The sequence below is a fragment of the Anser anser genome (assembly GCF_964211835.1).
Source record: "Anser anser genome assembly, chromosome: 3".
Lineage (NCBI taxonomy): Eukaryota > Metazoa > Chordata > Aves > Anseriformes > Anatidae > Anser > Anser anser.
In genome coordinates, this window is record NC_139722.1 from 103,827,299 (window position 1) to 103,848,212 (window position 20,914).

The following is a 20,914-nucleotide window of genomic DNA, read 5'->3' on the forward strand; positions in this document are numbered from 1 at the left end:
CCCACAAGGTTAACGTACTAGGTGAGTAAAACTTAAAGAGCACATAATGTCTTTACTTTTCCAAACACACTAAGGCAGTGTGCACACACAAACACTCCTCCTAGTCCGAACACTAATCCACAGAGAGCTCTGAGGATGTGCACCCTCTCTAATCTGCTCAGCTCTGTGAGGAGTGCTACCAGAAAGCACTGCATGGCTGCTCACTCTGTGTGCTGATGCACAGGGTAGCCTTGTTAGCTGTCGTCGTCATCTTTCCTCCCAACTCCTCCACAATGTTCTTCACTTCCTCCTTGTTCTTGGACAGCTTTCCAAGAGCCAGGATCTTCATGTTGGCCAGTGGTTTGTCTAGGGGTTTGGAAACAACACAGCGTGTTAGTGACAAGCACAAAGCCCCCCAGACAAATAACAAACAGTAACGGACAGCATCCCACACACTCAGAATGATCAGCCCAGCTAGCAGGGAGACAAGGGTCCAAACAGGTCTGACCTGTGCTAAGGCAAGTAGGAGAAAGCTTCTGTTCCCCTAGGAGAGGCAACAAAACCCAGCTCACCCAATGAACAGAAGGGACAGAGGGCAGGAAAGATGGATATGTAGGCACATTATTTGCCTGGATATTTTTTTCCTTTAAACAAAAATAAAAATTAAAATCAGTCTGCTTCAACACTGTGCTACTAGAGACTGTTCAGCTTCCCTCTTCATTTGATGCCTGGACAGCATGAAAGCTCCTGCCTCTTCAAAAGGAAATCCGTTTTTGAAGAGCTGGAGAAGGTTTGTGTCTCAAACAGCATTCCCACGTTACAATACATTTGAGTTTTGATCTTGTAGACAGTACAAAGTTGTAAGCTGGCTGAATCACACAAACCCTGTAACAAGACAGAAGCAAACTGGTAACCAGCTGCTGCTCCGTCACATCACAGTGTGAACACTGATGCAGTGAGCTTCGCAATGTGGGTGGATCCAGGACACGGGAAATGTCTCAAAGCATATCTCCACTTCTAGAAGTAAGTGCTATTAACTCTGGTTGACCAACAGAGGTGTTTGTTCACCCCCTACCGCTCAAACACAAGTGAGTTAAGCTGCTAGCAAACAAAGCAACCTGGGCTTAATTCTACTTAACAGATTGAATTTACTTTCATGGAACACTGGGGTTTGAATCAACTTGCCAATCTGAACCAGGACATGAGCTACTTTGCCTTCATTGTTGAAATACCACAATCGGGCTAAAATTAGCTGGACAGAATTATTCCCACCCTTTTCACCAAGTAACAAACCCCTTACTCCCAAAACTATAGCCAGGACTAAAAAGACTAAACAAGCAAGAAGTCATCACACTTCTTAATGGACTAGCCAAATCACTAAAGGGTGTAACTTGTTCCAGTGTCCTAAGTGGAATTGCATCGTTTGCCTATCTGCAGGTTGGAGACAGCATATCTTTTGTGCGCAATGCTAGTCAGCGGTTGTTAAGACCAAATCCAAAGAGAGGATTTCAAACAACCTCTTGACCTTGAAAAGGTAACACTGGACATGGAATATGGAGTATGGCACTACTAAGGACGCTGGATGTTCCCCAAGAAGTCAAGCAAGAAGGCATTTCACAACAGATGTCACTTGGGACACAGGCCTTTACATTTCTAATTCATCACAAACATACCAAAACATACCCAAGAAGATTTGTCAGAAAACAACCAGGATCCCAAGCGCATGTCCCCAGGCAACCCACCATAACAGGGTCTACCACTGCTAGGAAGATGAAGCACATGAGACTCTGCTATGCTGTTTCTCACCACAAAATCTCAGTCGCTCACCAGCAGAACAGCAAACAGCATGCCTGTTCAGGGTTTTGATAGCAATGGCATTACACAACATCCTGAGCTCCACTCACCTTGGGGTGCAGAAACGGTCTCTGTCAAAGGAGCAGACGCATGTGGAGGAGGTGCAGAGTTCACAGTTGCAGCCTCTGGAGGGAATATCCTATCCTGTTTCTTACACTTAAATTTCTTGAGATAAGGAATTTCACGAAACTCCTGTGGGATGGAAGCATAGACAGACTTTAAAAACAACAAATAATATTAGAAAATGTAAAGGCTAAGTTGAGCACTGGTCAGATTTTGTCATTTACTGCAGATCTCAGAGAGGATTTCTGAGATACTCATATTCAGACAGGCAAAAACCCGGTTTACTGACAGGGAAACCAAAGCTAGAAGAGAGTAAATGACTAGTTTCAAATCAAATCAGCAACATCTCTTTTAATTTAGTGTTACTGGGGAAAAAAAAAAGATGACTTGTGTATTAGTTGTCTAGCCCTGTAGGGACATAGCTGTGACAGGACCTCCCCACTGTCACAGTGGCTCAGCACTGCAGCGCACTCTTCTCCCTAGCATCCAACACTGACTGCTGTCTATTCAAACTCCTTACAAGAGGAAACATCAATTAAGAAGCATACTTCAGATCATCAATTTTGCAATTAATACCCACCTTCGGGATTACCCAGTCTTTCCTGTTGGGAGTCTGTGTTTTAGCAACACACTTAGTCCAGGCAGTGATGTCCCCTGAACAGTAATACGCATCGCTCTTGAACACAAACTGCCCTTTACACTCCTCGCAGGGAAGCAGAGCTCCAAATGCCATCCCATCTGCCACTCGGTCCAAGATCTAAAACCACAAAGAATATAAAACATGTCATGGCAGGAGTAAACTGGAAGCCCACATATTGCATTACACTGGGCTGGACAAGAAAATTATTGTAAAGTTGTTGGCACACAGACAGACTTTTCCAGTGCTTCATGTCATATGTACATTGCACATAAGCCAAGATTCTTTGCAGAACTATTTGATTTACAGTGCCTTAAAAAACATGGCATGAAGTTTCCCCAGTCACACCACATCTGTTCACTCACATTCATGACTCACAGTATCTCCTATTCGGAGTCAGCATTCAGGAGAGCATATCTACCACACGGCCCCTGACCGGACAGCAGTACAGGAATGGGAAAGAAGGAGATGAGTTACTGCATCTGAGCACAAGAATGTAGGTGGGAATGTAGGCTCAGACAAATCCCAGTTTTCCTGCCTTGAGATTTTCTTGACCATTTTGAGTCTAGATAGTTCCCATCCCATCTACATCCCATCCATGTGGATGCAGGTCCACATCTTTCTTGTGCTGGGGGCCACAGACCTGGTTGCAGCACTCCAGGTGGGGCCCCACAAGGTCAGAGTAGAGGGGGACAATCACCTCCCTCACCCTGCTGGTCACGCCTCTTTTGACGCGGCTTGGGACACATCTGGCCTTGCAAGGCCAGAGACAAAAACAGGGACCAGTTGGGATACAGCAGAAAAATGGCACATCACTGAGAACAAAGCATTTAATCCAGCATCAGACACCACCATGCAGTGCCTTCACAAGCCAGTGTAATAGTAGTATCGTCAGAGTCCTGTGACAAAAGGACTGGGGTTTGCACTTTTTTTTTTTCTTGTTAGGAACATGCTGCATGCTTGCGGACTGTGCAGCAATATCAGTGTGGGTTGGCTTCACTGAAGACCCAGTACACATCTAAATTTAGTACTTACGGCATTCTCCCCTGAAGGCACTTCCTGCTTGTTGGCAATCAGCAGCTCTTTCAGATCATTAGTGGAGCAGACCTTCCTCAGCTCATCCTTGATGCCCCAGATCAGCTCTGTCTGTTCCTGTTAACAAAACCCAGCAGCTCAGCTACTTGCAGTCAGTCACTAAGAACACACCTGAAACTGCAGTGTGTGGACAAGGCTTTAGCAAGCCCATGGGATCTTAAGGACAGCCTGGGAGACAGAGAGCAACGAGAAGCTCTGCCAAAAGGGAGAGTCACACATTTTACCCAAACAGCTAGAACAGATTTTTAAAGCCACTCTGCACTGCAGCTCTGCTTTGTCTGGGCACCAGGTACAGTCCCTCTCCAGATACCACAGCTCTTCAGTTAGTGCCTGACACTACACTCTTCTAACAAGGCAGTCTGTAGGATCTGATCAGCTAAAACTCACCTTCAGCTGTTTTTCCTGCTTTGATTCCTTCTCCTTCTCTTTTTTCTGCTTCTTTTTCACAGTCACATTTCCATCTACTTCTTCTCCTTTTCTCTTCCTAATAGAGAAAAAAACAAACACCACACACACAAAGGTATTTTAATTTATGTTATGTTAATTCATTTAATATTTATGTTAACAGAACTCGGTTTATTGACTGCTGATATCTGCAGGGACTTGAATGTCCTGAGCTATGTCCTGAGTTTCAGCAGGCAAGACCACTTTTCAAATTCTTCAATTCTAGACTGCAAACGTGTACTTGGTTCTGCAACAACAGCCACCTCAATCAGGTCAGGCACACTTCGAGCTTTTCCACAAGATAACTGTGATCTGGCAGAAGAGCACAGAAAATACTACAACCCTGAGAGCTTCAGGCATACTCAGCCACACCTATATTAGTTACTCCAAAGGTATACATAAAACTTACTGTGTATACTTATATCTCTCCACGTCCAAGGAGAAGTAGCAATGAAGGTTAAAAGACAGGACTATAGTGTCTTTCGGCTGAATCAACAGCTTCATTTTTCAGCTAAGACAGTGCATATTGAAATAAAGAACAGCAAACATAATACTTTAATAAGTTAACACACCGGGAAACTTGATACTTCCCAGCTAGTTCCTCTTCAGCTTGGAATTAAGTCTGATCTCTGAAATCAGACAGGAGGAAGTTTCTACCTGTACAGTACTCCCAGGCTGACTGCGGTTTTATGATGTACTTACTACCTTGCAGTTTTGTGTGATAAAATATACTGCTATTAGCTGGGCCCTCAGAGCTGCACAGGGAGAAGTTATAGAAAACTGTGCTCAAGAAAGACAAGGAAGCCAAATGAAAGCCAGGGGATTTTGGCAGACTTCTGAAGAATAAGAGACCTCAGAAGAAGATCATTTACGTTTCCAGACTCCTGTCATCCCCTTGGTCCGCATGCCTTCAACACACATCAGTATCAATAAATCATCTCAGTGCCTGTTCTCATCGTGAGGAAATAAAGTGAAATTTTATCCCATTTGAGGCAGGATGGACCTGGCGCTTGAGGCACAATATGAGCACAGCTTGGACACCTTGCACTTCGTTTTGACAGAGCTGCTATCCTTTGGAAACATCAGCCAGGAATCTTTTTAAGTATGCAAATTCTAACTTTATAAGCTGTGGCTGATGGTTAAGTCAAAGTTAACGTTCTTGGTTGCCCTCCACAATTTTAAACACTTCATCTTCTAGTGCTTTGCTACCATTAAGATAAACTTAGTACAATAGCTTATTAGCTATAAAGCTGCAGGAGAATGTTGAAAGGTACTGTCCCTGAGGACTTATCCATGAGGGACCTGCAAGTTCTAGGAAAACTATCCTGGGCTTAAAACTGGGCCAAGATCTCATTTTATTTGCAGTAGCTACCTTAGTCCTTTGTTAGCACCTCCGACCAAATTATGACTCAGGCCATTCTGCACGTCCTTAAGGTGCTGGGTTTGCAGAAGATCTCGTCTCACAGCTGTCCCCTTGCAAGGTCCAATCAGTCAGAGCCTGGGCTATGCTGCAAGGTTTGCTACCCCAGGGGACACACAATGGCTACACCAGGCTATCAGCATTTGCTTGCATTTTGCAAGAAATGGTCCCTATTCTTTATTAAACCACGTAACAGGAACCAGCGTGGCAAGAATGGATTCAGCACAAGCACAGCTGTGCCTTCAAAGGTCCCCAGACCTCGCAAGTCCCCTCTCCTCCCTTTGGCTGCAGCCCTCACTAGGAGCAAGGCCAGAGCATCCGCTGAGCCTCAGCACAGCATGGAAAACAAAGCGCTCACCATGAGAATCACAGCTCCTGAATTTTTACCCGAATCAGAGGTACACAGCATAATCTGGGAAAAACACATCAGCCTGAGCACAAAGCGCCCTGCTGTACCTTCCCAAGCCAGAGGGCTTAATCATGCAAGTATTTAGGATGGGTGCCCAAGTGCTGTGTATCTGCAGTCTCTCTCCCTTGGCAGGCTGAGAGTCAGGCTGCCTCCAGCAAGCCGAGACTCATGGCTGTGTAGTAACTTGTCTGAAAAGAGGAAAGCCAGGACTCAAACCACTGGAAGGCAATCACCCTGCTGAGATGCCTTAGGACCAAGGGAAAGCATCCAAATCCCAGCAGGAACTTGCACTTTTGGCAACTTCTCAGAGCTAAGGGGACAGCAGGTTGCTTTCCACGTACAGAGCAGTTGCTGTACCTGATCCAGCCACTCAAACTGCAGAATGAGAAGGATCACCTGGATTGCAGAGGCATAAAGCTGCAGGCTTCTTACTTTCTCTTTTGTCCCTGGCTATGCTGAAGACTTAAAGTAAACACTAATCATTATTTTATAGTTTGAAGAAGGGATAGGCAAAGCTGAATTCACCTCCTGTCTGCCCAGAATTGCAAGTTTTAGAACTGACAGAACAGATCCTCACTGACACAGAACCCATCAGCCACCCTTGGGACCAAACACCACGTGCTGCCAGCAGCAGCCAGGTGCTACTGTGTACACCCTTTCTCCTGCTGGGGAAGGGACAGTTGAGGCACTCAACACATAGGGTCCAACAGCTTGTTTAGAAGGACTGGCACACAGCATCCAATGCAGAACACTTCTCACCTCCCTGGTAGATACAGAAACACAAGGTCTACCCGAACTTTCAAGAGGATGAAGAGGAAGATGAACTGGCACACTCTAGCTTGGCCCTTCCTTACCATCTACTCTGTTTTTCCACATTCTCCTTACAACAAAAATGAAGAGGTAAGGACAATCAGAGCAACCCTGGATAAAGCAAGCAGCTGATGCAGGGAGGACCTGACACCCCCTTCCTTTCTCTCTGTGAAGCACTCGCAGACTGTTGCTGACCTGACCCTCTGCCTCAATCTGCAGTTATTCAGGTGCTACCTGATGGCACCTCCAGAATGAGACTTTGTTCCTGTCCTGAGCAGCAATTCTACTCAAGTAAGCAATGTAGAAAACATTGCAGAAATAATGCAGATAGCATTAAAGATCAAAGCAGGAGGGCAAAAACACATGCTACCAAAGAAGCACAGTGAAAAGGACCAGGCAAGCTGCCACTGCATTTCCTACACCAGTACACGAGTGCACCTGCTGCAGAGAAGCCACTGGGAAGGACTCAAGACCCTCCTTCCCCAAGCCTGCAAAATGCTGGCACTCAGGCAGGACAGCCTGCAGCCCAGGGGAGGGTCAGCATGTCTCACCCAGCGCCGACCAAGAAAAGCCACCAGGATTCTCGCTGGAAGCTTCCCTATTTTTTCTCCCTCAGAGGGAAGGGATTTCCCCATCCCACTCTCAGTAACCCTGCTCAGTGCCTCAGTTTTACTAACCTGCAATACGGACGTCACACCACCACCCTTTCAGAAAGGGCTGATGGGGCAGCCCAAGTTGGAGCTTCTCTGCAGAGTATGGGCCAGACATGCAGAAGCAGGACATGAATTTGGATACGTCATACCTGAATTGCAGACAACACCTGACTCAGGATGTAATTTGGATGCAGCACAGGTAGAGATAACTTTAAAGTTCATTTTCAGGATCTCACCTGTAACAGATGCTCTAATGCTGTTTCTGCGAGAAGATGCAATTTCTGTCATTAATTTCTGTTATCTGACTGAACACACAAGATGAATGACGGGAGGTAACTGTGTCTCATTCAAGCTTCTGGGCTGGTTTTTTTTTTTTTTGCAGGGTTTGCTTCTTCAGAACTTGTCTGCTTTTTGGCAGACAGTCACCAGGTAGGAAGCACACCCACACCTCTCTCCCCTATTTATAGTCCCACTCATTCAGTTCATTTGACAGACAGCTACTTTTCCAATTGATTCTTAACACCCTTGTCTCAAGCACACAACCCAAACAGCAGAAGAAAGGTAGTCCAGATCACAAGAGCCAGCCAGCATCCCCACAGTTGAGGGGTTTGCTCATGTAGTGCTTAGAGAGCAGAAAAGATCAGATGTTCTGCTGCTTTTCTGGCATGAGGTCAAGGTTCACACTACCCTACATCACCACTCTAAGCTTTTTTCCACTGCAATTCTAGGCTTTTATTTACACAGTGACTTGGCAAACTACTCTGTGGCCTATCTTTCCGAAGCCTTAATATTTTTGCAAGTATGTGAAAACACCGTACTTCTACTTATAGCCTGCAACACACGCAGAGGGAAAGTGCCTGTGTGAAAAGGTAAGTTGGCAGGGAGTCACAGACAGCTCGTCTCAGCCTGAAAGGCCACAGCCTGCAGCAGTTCAGCTGAACAAGCCAGTTGGTGCAGAACCCAACAGGGCTCACGGAGCAGCACCCATCTGCACGGCGCTGCAGGACCCTCCCCATGGCACCTGAGCCACTGCTGAATGCTTCTGGAGCAGCTCCTTGCCAAACAAGAACAAAGCATGGAAGTTGAATGGCATCCTCTTAACAACACACAGATCAGTTTACACAAGCTGCACTGTTACCTATAACCAAGGACAACACTGAGATACTCAAAACGCTCTGAATCATGCCCATCAGCCACCTCCTTACAGGACCAAAACCAACAAAGACCACAGATTTGACTTGACTGCTTCTTTTCAGAAGCCAGTGTCAGTCTCACGGTGAATCCTTATAAAAGTAGAGCTGAATTCAGTCTACAAGGTACGTGGAAAAGCCCAACATCTTACAAAAACATCATCTTTCCTGTTTGTAGAATCCAGCAATACCTTATGTTTCTTCCTTCATGGGAAAAAAAAATAAAAAAAATCAAACAAATGCCTCCACTATCAGAAAAAGATTGACCAAAGCTAGCAAGCCACCCTGAAAGGCTTCTCTGTTAATACTTCAAGAGCCTCCATTCAAAATTTCAGTGCCTGGCAATACAATTTCAGTTGTACCACAAAAGATTTTGCCAACAAAAACATCCAAGTGTGAACACTAGGCAGCCAACAGGCAATGTTAACAGACTCAGCATCTGTCACAGATCAGCAGTACGTAGGTAAGATATCAAATCAACTGTCTAGCAAGTGGTTAGACCAGAGGAACCACCGCTGATAACAGCATCACACAAGGAGGCGCAGAGCCCAGTATCCATTTGTATTAAGCACACATTTTAGGGCCAAAAGCCCCACATCAGTTCTACAAGTCACAGCTGCTGGTCTCTGCATTTCCCTCACGGCAGCCACAAGGGCAAGCGGACTATAGCCTCCCAGGGACGGGGAATTGGTCTGTTGCCATTTACCTAACGCCAGAGGAGTACCTCATCATCCTACAGCTGCTGTTCTTTTAACAGAGACACAATAACGACACAACACATTCATCACGGATGTACGTGAAGGCAAGTAACAACACAAACGGTTGCATTCCGCACATACCCTTCGCTCTTGGTAGCTGGGAGCTGCTTCTTCAGAGTTTCTTTATCTTCAGCTTTCAGGATGCCGAAGCCAAGGAGCTGGGTGGCCCCGTATGCTGGGAGGAAACCCAGCTCCGCTCGGCGGCTCACAAAGCAGTCTGGGTGGTACCAGTTATCGATCATTCCCAGCTGTGGTTTTTCAGGATGTACCATCTTCTTGGAAATCCGAATCTGTCCCTAGAGCAGGTTAAAGAGACAAAGCAATCGTTAGGCTGCTCTGGAAAGAGCAGGGTATTAGTAAGCTCATTACCAACCTGATGCTTCCTAAACACCTGCGAAATAGTAATGGTCCCTTCACCAATGCCTGCAGCTATTGCTCAAGCCCTTCCCTACAGTTCCTCTGCTTCCACTAATACTCTTTCTAGGTTGGAAAAAACATCCTTTAAAGTAATTTTCTGTTCAAAAAACATCCAAAACAGGTAATCCTGTAGTCTTTACTCCTTCAACTCCCTGACTGCCAGTTAACTTGAAGAAGCAAAGATCACATCACCAAACCCCCTGCAGGCAACTCTGAATAATCAAGTTTACATTTTTACCAGTCAAACATCAGTGCTAATACTATCTAATCCCCTCTAACTGCAAATTACTTTTCAGATGCCCCAAAAGTAGTCGTTTCATGTAGTTTTAGACTGCAATACTTCACGCTCCAATAAAGAAATGCCTACACTCCAGCCACCGATGTTTCCGCAGACAGAGGTATATCAGCACTGGTGTTTGACCCTCATCAACTTTACCAAATTGGCAGGTCTGTTCACATCTACCACAAGCTCACAGCTTCATTTCACCAACTGCCTTTAAAAGCAGAGCAATGAGACATGCTGAAATACAGGGCAGCATCGTTAATTAGTTGCATCACCGTTTTTGTCTGCTTCAGTGGAGCCAATACAGATGCTCTGCACACAAACAAAGAAGGAAGAAGAGGCTTACACCTTTGCAGTGCTTCGACAGGCACGAAAAGACACCTGTCTCTTCCTACCAAAAATACTGGCAAGTAGCATTCCAGCCTACTCAAAAGCCCAAGCAAAAAGAAGCACTGGCAGGTCTAAAGCCCAGGCTCCAACGCCTGAAAGATGCCTTTGTTGTCACATGTCCAGGACACAGCTGCTTCTCAGATGCAGAAATGCAGCTCGAAGTGCTTTCCGTATGCAAAACGGATAGGAAGCAAGTAAAAAAACCACTGCTGGAATTGGGACTGGTGGGAGAAAAGACAAGCAACAGAGAATTAAAGAAAATCTTCTTACCTTTTCTATTTTCTGTTCACAGCCTTTGCAAGTACTCCGGTTAGACTTCGCATATTCTGCAGCAAAGTCATTTAGACTCTTCTCAGCCTTGCCACCTCCTTCCTGGTCCCCTCCTTTTCCTGGAGAACAAAGGCAAACACAGAGCTCAGCTTTAAATGTGATCCTCCCCCACTTTTAAAAAATATCTCCTCTATGCCAGATTGTTAGCAGTCTGCATTAATAAACCTCTGCAGTCCAGCAGTTCATCTATCAAGAATCTGCATTCAGAGCAAGATAAGCGGTCCATGCTCAAAAGCACTGTTAAAATAGGATTATTTCTTTAAGCGAAGGAGTAGCAATTGTACAGGATTGCACCTTTGGAAGTCTTTACAAATCACCAAGCAAGCACAGAGCTGACACCTTTTACCTCTCTCCTGAAAGTAGTGTAAAATGAGGTCTTACTAAGGACCGACTGTGACAAGTCACAAACATCTCTGCTTCACAACAGAACTCTTCTCAAAACAGATGTGTTCTAAGTGCCAGTTTCTTTTTTGTATTATTACATTTCAACAGGCAGACATCAGCCTAAAACTGCTCAGCATCCTTGGTTTACAGAGTGACTCGGGGTGTTTGGTCTGGTCTGTACTTAGACCCTTCTCACTTGCTCCGACTCAGTTTGTTGTGTAAGAATTTCAAAGAGCTACCATAACCACACATTGCAGTGAAGATACCTTTGATACAGCATATGACAAGAACGTTCATTAATACTGAAATACAATAGTCTTAAAAACAACAAATATTTGGCAAGAACTGAAAACAAACATGTCTGCCAACTGCCTTGGCTTTTTTTTTTTTCCCTCCTTTAAGAACAGTCATACTGCCAGTGTCCTAGCCCTGGAGTGCAGCGGCACCACAGAAATTCTTCTGACATCACTTGCTAAGAGGGATGTGGCAATCGAATAACCATAATAATAGCTTGAGAAGAGACAACATGGTTCCAGCTAAACCTCTGAATCTCTGCATACCTCCTCCAGGGCCTCCAGTTTCAATGGCTTTCTTGATTTTCTCCTGATCTTCCCACCGAAGCTCAGGAAAGCCATCAATGTCTGTGTGGGACACAATCCGAGCCCGCTTCCAGAAGCAGCTGTAGTGGTGCCAGTGAGGGACTTTGCCATCAAACATGGGTGACTAGGAAAAAAGCACATTAGGCTAAGATGAAGCGACTCAGAACCAAGGCAGGGAGTGGAGGGAGATAAAATAAGAATGTCTGGGTAAACATAATTTATTTATTTTAAAATTAACACCTAGACATGACTTAGGAAAAGCCTAAGAAGAAAATGTAGCGTGACAGACAAGCTGCCAACAGAGATCCCAAAGGGCACAGATGTGGAAGGAACAATGAGACCATCACTGAGCTCCTTAGCCCTTAGACAAAAAGGCTACAGCCATGGCTATACCAACCCCTAGCAGACGAGGAAAAGCTTTCTTCTCAGTACGAATCAGTCCTTCTGCAGTGATGAGCAGAGCGAAACAGAGGTTGTGGAGAAAGCAGCACAAGTAACAACACTTGACTTATCTGCTACAACCTCTTCTCAGACTCTCGTAGCAGAAGAGGCTGCTGGCCTCGCTCTGTAAGACCACCAAGTGCAACACACAGTCCCTCTGAGGACCACTTCTCAAGCAAACTGGCTCGCGACCTGAAGAAATTCCTAAGCGGGCTGCAGGAGGCAGAGGCAAAATTTGAAGGGAACGGCAGAACCCAAATTCCTGCATCAGGACAGAACCATAACAGAAGTCTTCCCCGAACAGCAGCTCCGGAGCTCGCTCTCCAGCCTCGTCACGGGATCGCTCTGCTTTGTTATGACTCAGACATACTAGGTACCAACCTGTCACCGCTCCAGTTACCCATCAGACCAAATAACTGTGCAGCGGTTTGGCTCCAAGCAACGCACACAAACACCTGCTGTACTAACAACACTCAGAGTGGTATTATTATTATTATAATGATACAGGATTACTGACCTGGGAAAGCATTCTACATACCACTCAGCAACTCAAGGGACGGCTCTGAGCTGAAAAATCATCAAAGAGTTTCATGCAGGGGCAGTAAGGAGGCAGAAAAAGGGCTTCAAAGATGGGAGCCCCAGTGACAATCCAACCATCGACCAGAACCGTAAAAGGACATTCCTATTTCTAGCCAGACTCTTCCCACAATCAGATTATATGGTTACCCTTGTAGCACCACAGCCACACAGCTGCCACATTGGGGTTGCTCTCAACATGCCTGGAAGCCACACACACCTCTGACACTCAAAGTCAGACACTCCTGAGCTATGGGCTCACGTTTGGTGTTTTCCTGGAGGACTCCTCATGGCTCTGTCCCTAACACAAAGGCTTTAGGGGCACCAGCCGCTAGGGTGCACAGAAGGGGGAAGATCTCCTTCACCACTTGAGTCGCACACCCGAAGCATGACTTCATGCAGGCAATGGAACCTCCAGGCAAGCTAGACTTAGGTTTATACAATTTCTGCCAGCACACCTCTCTCTATCACAGTTTCCTAAATAAGCTATGAAAAAAAAGAGAAACCAATTCGCTTTCTGGCTGCACACGCAGATAACAAACTGCTAAGTTCCAGGTGGAAGCAAAAGTCAAAGTCATGATGGTGCTGGAAGGCCTGGGTGCCCACACCATGCCAAATACTGCAAATCACACTTCCATGCAGAGTTCTTCAGGTAGGAACCCAAAAGAAAAGAGCAGATGCAGTAAAAATAGCACCAAGTTGGTGACTTGCCATGGGTCTCCTTTTAACCTCTTCTGCATCGTCTGCAGAAAACCTCAGCACACTTCCTGTGGCTGCTTGCAGGGTATTTTTCTAAGAGAAAAGAAGGGACCACAGCGCGCTGGTGAAATTCAGGCCCTGAGCTTGGGGATGATGCTCAGCAGCAAGGTACAAAAGGCAAAAAGAGAAAGAAAATGGCACAAAAAAAAAAAAAGGAGGGAGGAGAGAGCCTTTCACAGAAAGGATCAAGCAAATTCAAGAGTTTTGAGAAAAAAATTGTAAGTGGATTGCAAGCAGTTGGCACAAGACAGGTAGCTTTAAGGAGACGGTCGGCTGAAAAGGAGCGGCTCCACGAGGGATGCCACAGATCCGATTGCCACCTTCCGCTCATCCACCAGGAGATAAACTTTATCATTTGATAAACTTAACCCGGCCTAAAGAAACGCTTCCCCGCTGCCCGGCGCAGCACCCAGAGCTAAGGCACGTTGCAATTCGAGGTCCCGCGCTGGGGAAGCGCAGCCTGGCTCAGGTCGGGTCAAGCTGCTGGGGACGCGCACGAAAGGGAGGAATGACCAACGTGGGGGGACGGGAGCAAAGCAGCGAGGGCACGGGTGAAAGAGGAGAGGAGTGGCAACCCCGGGCAGCCAGAAACAAGAAGGGGAAGCGGAAACGCACGCAGCAGCGCTGCCGCCGGGTCAGACATCCTTCCCAGGGGGCTGCCCCTGAGGCGCGGAGGCGAAGGCGGGCTTCCCCTGCGGGAGCCAGCCCCAGGCCCTTCCATCCCCCTCCCTCCCCGCCTCCCGGGGCCCGGGGGGCAGCGCCGTGTTCCCCCCCCCCGGCCCCTCGCGGGGCCTGGAGCCGCGGCACGGCCCCGGGGCGCTCAGCCCGGGGCCCGGCCCCCAGCAGTCCCCGCCGCTCCGCCCCGAGCGCGGCCCTCAGCGCCGGGCCGGGCCGGGCCGGGCCGGGCCGTACCTGCACCATGAGGGCGAGGCGCAGCGAGTCCTTGGCGATGCTCTCGCCGCACTTCTTGCAGGAGGCGCGGCCGCTCTTGGCGTACTCGGCCCGGTACAGCTTCTCCGACGGCTCCGCCATCCCTGCCGCCTCCCGCCGCCTCCCGCCGCCCAGCTGCCCCGCCCCGCGCGAGGCGGCGCCAGCCGAGCGCCGAGCAGCGCCCCGCAGCCGGGGCCCGCCCGGATCCGCCGCTCGGCCGTCGGCGCCGCGCGCCTGGCAGCGCCTCGAACGTTCCGCCTCGGCGGCGGGGGGCGGGGACGGGAGGCGCGGGCACGTGGCGGCGGGAGCGCGGGCTGCGCCCCTCAGCGCGGGCGCCCCCTCAGCGCCGGGGGGGGGGGGGTGCGGGCGGTGCTGACGGGACCCGGCCCCGCCCCGGCCCCCAGCCGGGTGTGAGGCAGGTGCCGCTGAGGATTAGAGGCGCAGCCCGCGTGGGCCGTGAGGTGTTAGCGCCGCCTCCTCCTCTCGTCCCTGCCGCCCCCCGGGTCGGCGGGCGTTTGCTGTGGGTGCCGGCAGCGTTTCACGGCGCAACAAACCCTGTGGTGGCGTGCGGGCAGCAGCACGGCGCGGGGTGAAGGGAGAGCTCCGCCACGAGTGCGTCGCTGCGGTTTGGGGGAATGAGGAAAAAAAAATGGCTGTGATGCACTAGGTGGTGCTGCGTGCCCGCAGTCAGATAGATATGCTCAGCACAGCACCGCACGACCACCACACTGCCCTCACCGTACCCAGCTACTTCCCTCAGACGTTCCCGAGCCAGGCACCGGGCATTCAGGGGCAGATCACCACACGGAGCCTCACACTGGAGAGGAGACCCAGGAGATGTGATCGGGACCCAGAGGTGGTGCCCCCACACGACACCCAGCACGCCTGCCAGGCTCTCTGTCCAGTTTAAAGCGAAGCGAGGAGTTGGATGCACCCATTTCAACAAATACACCGCTCCATCAGTTTTCATGAAAGCAAACACATACAAAGGTCCCAAGTCAAGGCAATGGGTTATTTAACCCAGGTCCCGTCTCTCCCAGTGTGCAAGCAAGCAGTGCTTGCTCTCCCAAACATCTCCCAGCCTCCTGGGATTTCCTGCATACTGTCTCCCTGGGGGGAATTGTTCTTCCATGAGTTTGTCCAGCTCCTCTGAAAACACTCTTCTGTTTATACAGCATTTATTTACAGAGTACCAGAAAAGGAGATAAGGCTTCTTGTTAGTGCTTCCTCCTGCTGGGGCCATTTTCACTCCTAAGGCAAGGCAGCACTTTCTAAATACTAATGCGCTGCTATACGACCTACATCCTAGAGACCAGCAGGGGATCTGTAAAATATCACGAGGTGGCCTACAGAACCATACACAGACATTCACAGGCATGTAAACATGAAAGCATGCAAAAAAAAAAATAAATGACAGTAACAAATGGCTGTTCAAAGTTTAGCCTTTTTTGTTGTTGTTGTGAAGGCAAGCCCCTAAACAAACACTATACAAAATGGGTTTGAGTGGATTTTCTTTTTAAAAGGGGGTAGGTGGTTCTTTAGGAACGAGTTCAAACACAGTGCTTGAAAGGATCAGGGTAGAAGCTCTGTGTATTTTACCTTACTTTGAGAGTTGGTGTACTGGAGTTTGTACAGTTATAACCAGTGTAAGTCTTTCTGAAACAGGAATGTCTACACAAAGAATTACACTGTTATTCTTCTAACTTTAATAAAATGTAATTTGCTCTGTAGACAAACTGTCATCCTGATTTGTGGTGTTACATTTGCCAGGTCCTGTTAGTCCCTGCTATAAATCTAACGGTCTCAGATGGCTTGCCTTTGTCACATCTTTGTTTCTCAAGTGCGACACGTGGATCATAACACATCCCCCTTCACCTCTCACACGCCAGCAAGGGACTAGTGAGTTAGTGCTCACACAGGGCCCTCAATAATGCAAATGGCACCGAGGATACAGGTTTTGTTGCAAACCAGAGGATGCTCTGGTGGCAGCTGTGAGATGCAGCGCCTGCAAGGCCAGTTTCCTAGGCAACCATCCATTTAAGTAAATCTGGTATTTTAGAAGCCCCAGTATTTGGCTGCTGGGTTTTACAAGACACTGCAGCAACAACAGTTAAAGAGGGTATGATTTTTGTGTTTCCATGCAGGCTCTCCACGTATCTAACAATATTCCTGTGTCAGTGGACTGCCAACTTTTGGGATCGATCCTGCTAGATGATGAGTGCCATGGGGACATGCGAGACCAATGTTTTGTTTTTCCTTTCTGTTACCAGAGCAGGAATTGTGAGCTAGAGAAAGTTTAGAGAAGACAGAGCCAGACCCTTTGGAAAGGTGTACGCTAGAAGGATGAAAGGCAATGGACACTATCTGGAACAGAAAATTTTGACTTTGGTATCAGGAAAAAATATATCCTCGTGAGTGTGATAAAGAACTGGAACAGGTGCACAGGGAGGCTGTGGGATCTCCATCCCTGGAGATATTCAAAACTCATTTGGACAAGGCAAGCTGGTGTTGGTGGACTCAATTCAAGCAGAAGCCTACAGTGGTCCCTGTACATCTGCCCCAGTCTGTGGCTCTGTTATGAAGCCTATTAGCAACACAGGAAAAACAAAGTAATCATTTCCACATTTTCCTGAAAGAGCAGTAATTCTTGTGTTCCTGGTGCAGAACCAATGGAGTAATATGGCATTTAACATCATAGCCAAGGAGAGAGAGTCATAAGCTATATACAAAGGCATAAAGCAGAGGGGCCAAATCCTGCCAGTAGCTGAGCACATGCATCAACCTTAACAGAATTTGAGGCTGTTCACCATCTTGTAAGATCACATTTTAAGAAAGGGAACCAGTGTGAGATCCTTTTCACACTAAAGTACGTGTAAAAATGCCCATCAAGTTCAGTGAATGCAACCATGGATGCCTCACTTTCCAAGCTCAGAATGCACATTGTGTTGGAGGCTGATAAAGTGCAAAGTACTTCACAACGTCCATTTTTGTAGCTAAAAATGGAAAGCACACCCAGAAAGGTGATATGGTGGCTGCATCCTGAAGGGAGCTGGCTGAACTGGCTGCTTGTGGCTTGGACTGGCGTACGCTTCGCTGGGTTAAAAACTGGCTGGATAGCCGGGCCCAAAGAGTTGTGGTGAATGGAGCCAAATCCAGTTGGAGGTCAGTTACTAGTGGAGTCCCCCAGGGCTCAGTACTGGGGCCAGTCCTCTTTAATATCTTTATCGATGATCTGGATGAGGGGATCGAGTGCACCCTCAGTAAGTTTGCAGATGACACCAAGTTAGGTGCGTGTGTCAATCTGCTCGAGGGCAGGAAGGCTCTGCAGGAGGATCTGGATAGGCTGGAGCGATGGGCTGAGGCCAACTGCATGAAGTTCAACAAGGCCAAGTGCCGGGTCCTGCACCTGGGGCACAACCACCCCAAGCAGAGCTACAGGCTGGGAGATGAGTGGTTGGAAAGCTGCCTGGCCGAGAGGGACCTGGGAGTATTGGTTGATAGTCGGCTGAATATGAGCCAGCAGTGTGCTCAGGTGGCCAAGAAAGCCAACAGCATCCTGGCCTGTATAAGAAACAGCGTGGCCAGCAGGTCTAGGGAGGTGATTGTCCCCCTGTACTCGGCTCTGGTGAGGCCGCACCTCGAGTACTGTGTTCAGTTTTGGGCCCCTCGCTACAGGAAGGACATGGACGTGCTCGAGCGAGTCCAGAGAAGGGCAACGAAGCTGGTGAGGGGTCTGGAGAACAAGTCTTACGAGGAGCGGCTGAGGGAGCTGGGCTTGTTCAGCCTGGAGAAGAGGAGGCTCAGGGGCGACCTCATCGCTCTCTATAGGTACCTTAAAGGAGGCTGTAAAGAGGTGGGGGTTGGTCTGTTCTCCCACGTGCCTGGTAACAGGACAAGGGGGAATGGGCGAAAGTTGTGCCAGGGGAGGTTTAGGTTGGATATTAGGAAGAACTTCTTTACTGAAAGGGTTGTTAGGCATTGGAATGGGCTGCCCAGGGAGGTGGTTGAGTCACCATCCCTGGAGGTCTTTAAGAGACATTTAGATGTAGAGCTTAGCGATATGGTTTAGTGGAGGACTTGTTAGTGTTAGGACAGAGGTTGGACTCGGTGATCTTGGAGGTCTCTTCCAACCTAGACGATTCTGTGATTCTGAGTCTGAAATCACAACCATTTCCTGTCACTTCCCTCTCCTACTGGCCTCGGCTGTTCTGAATAGCTTTCTGACTTCAGTGAACTTTCTCAGCAAAAGCTGTTTTCACATTGGGTTTCAAATCCCACTCAAGCTCTTCTTTACAGAGGAAAGACACAAACACCAGCTTGTCTCTTTTCAATCAAGGAACATGCAGTGCCAGAAGATGAAGCATCAGATTTTTTACTTTTGATTGAGGCTCATTAGTGTTTGCTCTAAAGAACAGTAGAAAAAATTGACTGGGTATTCAAACCAGAAATTGCCTGAACTCACAACCAGAGCACTGTTGCTTGAGGGAACTGGGCTGCCTGATACAACTCCAGAGGTTTTCAAACACTTGTTTGGACATCTCATTGATGGGTGAGGAGGGAAGCCCATGGAAGGCAGTTGCTTCTAACTTGCTTTAAAAGCAGCAGAAGTCTCTGCTTTTAGGAATCTACAATAATAATAATAATAAACAACAACAAAAAATCATGTATTGGGAGAAGTATGTTTCTGCCTTTTTGAGTTCCTCTGACCTTTGCAGTAAGAAAACCAGTGAGATGAGGATCAGGAATTCCCACTGCACTCTGCAGCTGTGGCTGCAGTCAGAAACTTACCCCCATATTTCTGAGCAGGGGAGCCTCAAGGACTGTGGCCTGGCAATGGCTCCAGGAGGCTTCAAGTTAGATAGCACTGGGGACTGAAGTCCTTCCCTCCCTTGAGGGCTCTGTTGCCCTAGTCCGTAAGTCCAGCCATGAGAGCGCTTTGGCTGCCCATGTGTTTCCTGAGCAGGACAGGCACAGTCCCCTTCTACAAACTCACGAGTCCCTTACCAGGCAACTTCAAAAGCATGGGGCCACCACATTCTGCTCACAGTTGGCAGCACAGAGAAGCGACCCTGAGCCGTTGCCTGGCTCTTCCCTTCTCTGGGCTCAGATTTCTGCACCTGCTCCACAAGGGAAAAAACATGATGCTCTGCACCAGGAGCCAGTGCATCCTGCTGGCTGCTTCAAGTTCACGATGGGGACTCAGCACTGAGAGTATTTTGTAATTCATGTTCTTATTGCACAGGACACTGAGGCTCTATGTAACATGCACTGGGATTAGCAAAGCAGCCAAAAGAATAAACGTCTCAGTGTCTGCTTGTTCAAAGTAGCTATTGGCAACATGTACTGACCTCTCTGGCCCTGGCAGTCAGAGCTGGGGCAGAGATCTCAAGGGCACAAGGCTCAGATAAGCAGATAAGTAAGAGGAGAACTAGAAGGATGATAAAAAGGAATAAAATAGGAACAAAATAGGAACAAAGAGAAAGACAGATGAACGACAACCTAAGGTCCAGAGCTGGGATTGCAGAGTGGCACTTTCCCCACATCTTACACACAAATTTGAGTTCGGGACTCCGGCTCTAATACCTCCTCAAGCTCTGTGTTGTGGTGTAGCCCAGGAGGCAGCTAAGCACCACGCACCAATTCTCTCTCCCAGCCAGAGAGATGGGGGAGAGAATTGGGAAAAAACAGTAAAACTCATGGGTTGAGATAAGGACAGTTTAATAGGAAAGAAAAGCAGGAAACAATACACAAAGCAAGTGATGCACAATGCAGTTGTTCATCACCAGCTGACCGATGTCCCCGAGTAAAGGCAGGCACTCCACCCCAGCCACCTACCCCCAGTTTTATTGTTGAGCCTGTCATCATGTGCTATGGAATATCCCTTACAAGCACTGCTCAGCAACTAACACATCAGTGTGTTATCAACCATATTATCATCCTAAATCCCAAACCCAGCACCCTACCACCTACGGTGAAGAAAATTAACTCTATCCCAGCTGAAACCAGGACGCTCCAAGATCTACATTTCTGGCTGGTGACTAGCTTTACACTAGGACAAAACAAACTTTACATGTGAATGTAGTTCAGCTGTGGAGAAACGTGCCAGACAGAAAGCTTGTGCCCAGATATAACTCTTTTCACATATTGCAAGAGTGGGTTTTTTTGAGGGGGGGTGAAGTTAAATCCTCTTGCTTAATGGTAAAGATCACATCGATCACTGATTTGTGCAGAACAGATAGGAAAGGTATTCCATAAGGCCCAATTCATGTGGTTTTGATTACTGCCTATTAGCCTCTATCTCAGACACTTGGAAATACCAGCTTCCTATCAAAAAGGAAATGTCACTGCGTTAGCTAATAGACTTTTTTCTTTCCTTTGCAAGAGACTCTAATTGACATTTTTTTCCAGTTGAATACAGCTTTAAAAATGAATATTTTATGTCAGGCATTAAAGATACCACATTGGCTTACAGGGGAAATCTTGACTCACACAG

General features: G+C 47.8%; 1 protein-coding gene across 1 annotated transcript in view; it reads right to left on the reverse strand.

The window, feature by feature from the left end:
• Positions 1 to 14,579, reverse strand: part of PARP1 (poly(ADP-ribose) polymerase 1) — a 29,294-nt gene extending 14,715 nt beyond the window's left edge. Inside the window, exons 1-9 of the mRNA XM_083831215.1 lie at positions 14,404 to 14,579; positions 11,677 to 11,839; positions 10,673 to 10,791; positions 9,394 to 9,608; positions 4,016 to 4,112; positions 3,569 to 3,685; positions 2,477 to 2,653; positions 1,884 to 2,025; positions 205 to 345 (exon numbers count right to left, since the gene is read on the reverse strand). Coding sequence (XP_083687341.1) covers positions 205 to 345; positions 1,884 to 2,025; positions 2,477 to 2,653; positions 3,569 to 3,685; positions 4,016 to 4,112; positions 9,394 to 9,608; positions 10,673 to 10,791; positions 11,677 to 11,839; positions 14,404 to 14,523 — 1,291 coding nt within the window. The 5' untranslated portion in view covers positions 14,524 to 14,579. The remainder of the gene's footprint in view (positions 1 to 204; positions 346 to 1,883; positions 2,026 to 2,476; positions 2,654 to 3,568; positions 3,686 to 4,015; positions 4,113 to 9,393; positions 9,609 to 10,672; positions 10,792 to 11,676; positions 11,840 to 14,403) is intronic.
• Between the last annotated feature and the right edge of the window lie 6,335 nt (positions 14,580 to 20,914).